At 34.9% G+C, this 6040-nt stretch overlaps 1 protein-coding gene across 1 annotated transcript; it reads left to right on the top strand.

The window, feature by feature from the left end:
• The first annotated feature begins 2709 nt into the window (after nucleotides 1-2709).
• Nucleotides 2710-5619, top strand: LOC104218391 (UPF0426 protein At1g28150, chloroplastic). The gene is made up of 3 exons (XM_009768878.2): nucleotides 2710-2972; nucleotides 3074-3217; nucleotides 5249-5619. Exons 1-3 carry the CDS (start codon nucleotides 2922-2924, stop codon nucleotides 5423-5425), a joined length of 372 nt encoding a protein of 123 aa, XP_009767180.2. The 5' UTR covers nucleotides 2710-2921; the 3' UTR covers nucleotides 5426-5619.
• Nucleotides 5620-6040: the final 421 nt, after the last annotated feature.

The raw sequence follows: 6040 nt of genomic DNA, 5'->3' as shown, positions 1-6040 counted from the left end.
TTTACAACTTCAGGCGCCTCCTTCTTCCTGTTACCCGTGCGCTCCTTTCTTCCTCCTTTCTTTTCTACTCTTTATTTTATTCTTCATTTTTTCTAATTTATAGTATATTTTACTTGCTCATAGTAACTATATTGATCATCCAAAGAAGTTCACTGTTGAGGAAGCAAGAAGCTAACATTGTTAAAGCTACTGCAGAATTTAAATTTCTATCCCTAAATTCATAGTTTTGTATTCAATAGGTGTTCAGATTGTTAGGGAGATGGGAGGAAGAAGAAGCACATCTTTACATTAGATTATAGTTGGGAGTTGGGACTTATGTCTAGATATAGGGAAAACTTTAGCTAAAACATGCTGAAGTTCAGCAAATATAGAACAAAACTTCAGCTAGTAGAATGCTTAAGTTCAACAATTACAAATAAAAACTTCAGTCAACACTAAGTTTACGCGAAAAACTTCAGCTAAAACATGCTGAAGTTCAGCAAATAGAGAATAAACTTCAGCTAGTACGACTGTAAGACAAAAACTTTAGCTTATTTAGTGCTGAAGTTTTTACAAATGAACTAAAGAACTTCATCATTTTCTGCTGAAGTTTTTGAAAATGCTTTACGACAAAACTATTGAATCCAGGACAAAACTTCAGCTAAAACATGCTGAAGTTCAACAAATAGAGAACAAAACTTCAGCTAGTAGAATGCTTAAGTTCAGCAATTACAAACAACTTCAGGCCCGTCTACTAGAATGCTGAAGTTTGCGTGATTGTCTTTGCTGCTTCAGGCCCGTATGCCTGAAGTTTACGCGAAAAGTGGGTACGCTTGCAATTTTTTTGCAAAGCGGGTATGAGTTAAAACGTGACCCAAAAAGCGGGTATAGATGCAAATCCCCCGAAAATTTCACATAAGAATAACTGGGCTTCCCACTTTTCAAATTTATAGCTCATATTTCAATTTACAATCAACTAGCCCAAAAATAATATGCTAAGATTCAACATCCAACTCCAATAGGTTCTCAAAATTACTATTTAATTTTTTAAAAAGATTGCACAAACTTTTAAGTTAATTTTCGAATCAGTAACTGTGACTCAAATATTAGTTCAACAAACCAAATCCATTTGGGTGGTGAAAAATAGATTTTTAACAACTTTAAATATGTGGATTTTGTAAGAAATTTGGAGTCGGTGTTATTTAGACTTGTTAAAAGTAGTATAAGGAGGTTGTATATAAAATTTGAAGTCATTTAATGGAGATTTGTACTAGTTTTGAACAAGAATTGCAACTGAAAATCATGGAAGAAGTTCGTCTTCTTCCTTGCGTCTTTTCTGAAATTTAACTCAAATCTTGCTTAAATCTACTCCAAATCACTTCAAATTTAAACTTTGAACTCCTTTTGATATTTTCAATTAATTGGAATAACACCCAATCCAAACAATTAATAAACTCAAAAAATTATATTTTCTAAAGCAAAGCTTTTAATGACCTTCGATGGTGGACTTCTACTCTTCAAATTTTTACATTGCAACCAAGTGACATAGGGGGAGAAGCAACAATGGCGGACGTCCCCTTGAAGCTTATGTAAAAGATGTGAGAAGAAGAGAGAGTGAAAGCAATGGTTGTGAGAACACAAATTTAACTCCATAGCTTTTAGAAGCAGTAGTTGTAAGAACACATATTTTGAATTTGCAAGAGCTAGTGTTTTCAAAATATGTACAGTATGAGCTAGGTGGGGTAAAACTTAAAAACATGATCCATTTTTTGTTATGGTGTGAAGTCATGTGCATTTTTTTGTAATTCTTTCTATTTTTATCCGATTACTTTTCAATAAAAAGTGGCTAAATATTGATTGGTTTTGAAATATCTGGCTTCTTTTTTTATTAGCGGCGTAAAATGTGGGGGTGTTGCAAGTGTTCTTGGTTCATTGGGTCGGTCCGTCTAGTATGATTGGGCTTGCACTTCGGTCTATATTTTCTCGAAAAATTACCAGCTATGTCCATTTATAAGTAGCTCATTACAAAAATTAGTCAATTCATGAAATATTACTAATATTAGCCAAATATTACTAATATTAGTTAATTAGCTATTTGTAGCAAAATTAGGTCAATTTTTTGCTTTTTTAGTGGGTATTATTAGAATAGATTGGACACATCTTAAATAGTTCGAATCTCAGTTTTGAGATGATTTTGTGAAGTTTTGAGGTGGTTTGAATCAAAAATTCAAAGTAAAACTCGAACATGAAAAAAAAATGATATGTGTATCATTTGTGTATCACATATGTATCATATTTTGTATCAATTATGTATCACATGTATATTCATGTATACTTGTGTGTGAGATATATGCGTGATACATGTGTCGCAGAAGAACTTTTTTAAACTCGATTTAATTATGAATTTTGATACAAAATCAGTCCAAATCACCTCCAATCTTCCTCAAATTTTGTATATTGACTTATATATATGTTTTCAATGAATTTCAACTATACCCATTGAAAAAAGTTTCTTTTTGCTTAGACTTTTGGAATATTTTTTTTTTTTTTGTATTTCATTATCTTATTTGCTACCTCATCCATAAAATTTCCTTTCCATCTTGCATCTAATATTGTTAATCCCGCTTAAAAATATGGAGGTAGATTTTTGTGTGTGATTCTTTGAGATAAATAACCTTATTTATTTAGTTTTTTAATTTTTATATATGCTTCGTTAGTTTTGGTAAGTTTATGATTAATGGCTAGAGGTTTATAAGCTCAAACTTATACGGTACATTGGTGTAAGTTTCCCTATTTTCTCGGTCCGAATTCGGGGCATTAATCCTGCCCGTTTTGTCTGTTACACCTCGTTCTCGAAGATACTGGTGCATAAGCATTTGCCAGTCCTCACAGCTACTCCCAGCAAATTCAGCGAACAAGTAGCTGAAGAAGAAACAAAGAAGATGACGATAGTTTTGAACTGTGCTGCTTCTGTATCACCTGCTTTTGCCACAGTAAGTTGGAGTTCAATTTCATTAGTCGATGTCCATTTGTACTGTTACTTCTGCTTTCTCTAATTCCGGTGAGTAATATTTGTTTGATGAATTTACTGCAGCGGAAATGGAAAGCTACTGTGTTTGGGAAACAGTTACCGTCGAGAACATCCTCATTCTCTGCACATGTGAAGCCAACTGGGTTTCGGGTCAATGCGTTTTTCTTCAATCCAATCCAGGAACCCATTCTCAAAGATGCTCTCAAGGTAATAACCCCCCCCCCCCCCTTTCCCCCAGTCGATGTCCTATTGCTCTACAATTGATATCTCACTTTGACAATTCTGCTGTCTGTTCTGGTAATTTTTGTCTGTGTTGTCATAAAAAATTGCAGTTCCGCCCTGGTACACCAAATGATGCTGTATTTATTCACACGCTCAAAAAACCCCAAATATTTTGCAAATTATGTAAAGAGTTTTTCAGTTAAATCATTCATTTCACACAAGATGCTACCATATCTGCTTCTTAGAAATTAGACCAGCTTGTGACTACTATTCTTGCAATTGTTAATCAGCTGCCAGACCCAGAGATTGAAGTTGTGATGTAACCGACTTAGATTAGAGTTGGTTTCAATGGACCGCTTAAGAACTCCAATTTACTATGCATCAGCTGTTGAAGATGGTGTTGTACCATTTTCCTTTAAAACTCTACAGATTTTGGCAATGGGCCTCATGCAGTTGAGGCTGGGATAGTTAACTTTAAGATGGAAATTTAACCTAATTCATTTAGTTAAAGGGCAGCCCGATGCATTAAGATCGTGCTATGCCCAGGGTCCAGGAAGGGCTCGACCACATTAGGTCTATTGTATGCAGTCTTACATTGATTTCTGCAAGAAACTATTTAAACGGCTTGAACCCATGATCCCATGTTTTGCTAGTTATTAGCTATTTAATTTTATGTTGGAGATTCCCTTGGGAAAGGTGGAACAGGTACTCATTTGCTTTTAGGGATGGAACATGGAAGTGTAGCATGTAGTTATTGCCAATTTGTTTGTCCTGATATAAAGGAGTTAAGAGCACAAACGCAGAGTTCATACACCGAAAACCATGAAAAAATTTTGCTGAACTCCCCAGCCCTGCTGGAAATGTTAGACTGGAACTCTAGTCATGATAGCCAAAGGCCCAAAAGTTAGATTAATTCTTAAATCTTGATTTCTATATTTAATTTTGTCCTGAAAGCACAACTTTAGTCGGAAAATCTGAGACATTTGATTAGTAGTTTTGCTAAAGTATTTCTTCTTCTATTAAAGCCTTTTGTAATGTGAGATGATGCAGTGCTTATTGAGTTAATATTGTTCCCATCACATCTAGTTCTCTTCTTAGCAATTCCTTCAATCTGACAGTTGCATCTGCTGAGAAGCTGAGATAATGGCATCGTGCTGATTTTCGTTACAGTTCTACTAGAAGATTCTAGAAGCCACTCCCACAGTTACTTTGTTTAGAGTTATGCCCATGTAACTTTACTTAACAGTTCGACACTGCTTTTAACTAAATCGTCTGATGTCACTATAGTAAAATTCATGCCTGTGGCTTCACTATTAAGCATTTGCATTGTTCTCATATCTAGAAGGCTCAGAATTATGCTATTTTAAGCTAAAAACATCTGGGCTTATTGATATAGGTAGCTTTTGCACCATATGACATCACAACGAACAATATGAATGGCATTTTTCATTGATCTGCAACAGTTTCAAATTAAATTTGAAAAAAAAAACAGTTGCAAGATCTTGCTGATGGTTGGTAGTTTGTTTATCATCCAGGGGAGGAAAGAAGAGAATTAATTTTGAATTAACCAAGTATAAGCAAAGAGAGAAGGAAAAACTTTAACAATATAAAAGTATAAGAGCAAAACTAGAGGGAAAATCTTTTCTGTATTCCATTTAAACATGGTAGCAAACAACTACATCTCCCTGGACAGTTCAAGAAGCAAATCAACTCATCTTGTCGTTTTCCAACATCATAGTTAGTTGCACAAATCCCATGTATAACCTCTTCACTGAAGGATGTAGTAGTGGAAAAGCTGTACAATATAATGTTACCAAAAGTGGGAACATAGATAAACAAGAGAAAGAAGATTATGCATTAAGATTTAATGCTTTAAATTCGGGTCTGTTTAAATGATGATCCGGTCTTTAATTGCTTGGAATATCCGTTGTCATTCTCTTTCCTCTCTCCTTTTTAAATGTGAAGACTCTTATGTCGAGCTTTCTCATGTGAAACTTTTCCACCCCAAATATGCAGGAACCTGTTGCCTTCGCGGGAGGGATATTTGCTGGCCTTCTAAGACTTGATTTGAATGAAGATCCTCTGAAAGAATGGGTTGCTAGAACAGTTGAGGCCTCTGGAATTACAGCAGAAGAAATCGAGGCCAGTGATGACCAAGCAGAGGACATCCCACAACAGATAGAAATTGAATGACCTTCTATTCTATCTTTCCCTGTTGACAATGTTGTAAAAACACAATAGTTGTTATATACCCTAAAACTGTAAGCAAAAAAAAAAAAAAAATCCTAAATCTTACATGAACAGTGAACATACATTTCTACTGGTGTTGTTACTTTCACCAAGCACTGGATTGTGTAGATAAAAGGAAAAAAAATCTCTTCCATTCAGCTCTTTCTTCCTGGTAGGAGATGAGTCAAAAACCACAGCTAATGCCCTTGCATTTTCCTGTTAGATACTTCTCCCTCAGACATCGTTTACCTTTGCACTATAGGACGTCGAAGGGATCAACTGAATCTTATTTGGGCACATCCATGTCAGTTTTGAATCTTTATCTTGTGTTGACGGTAATCGTTTTGCAACATCTAAAGAGTATAAAACATTTATGTTTCAATGAGCCGTTGTCTGTCCTTAATTTGTTTATTATAGAGGGCGAAGTTCTTGTATTGTTGAGTATTTGTTGAGTCTCACGTTGGTGGGATTTGAATTTCTTGGTCTCTTTTGGATAATCCTTACCTCATTAGTTAGTTTTGGAAATTGAACCAAAGCTACCTTTTAGGATCGAGTTAAGCCCAAAGTCTATTTATCCAT

The sequence above is a fragment of the Nicotiana sylvestris genome, chromosome 3, assembly GCF_000393655.2.
Source record: "Nicotiana sylvestris chromosome 3, ASM39365v2, whole genome shotgun sequence".
Taxonomy (NCBI): domain Eukaryota; kingdom Viridiplantae; phylum Streptophyta; class Magnoliopsida; order Solanales; family Solanaceae; genus Nicotiana; species Nicotiana sylvestris.
This window is presented reverse-complemented; position numbering and strand designations above follow the sequence as displayed.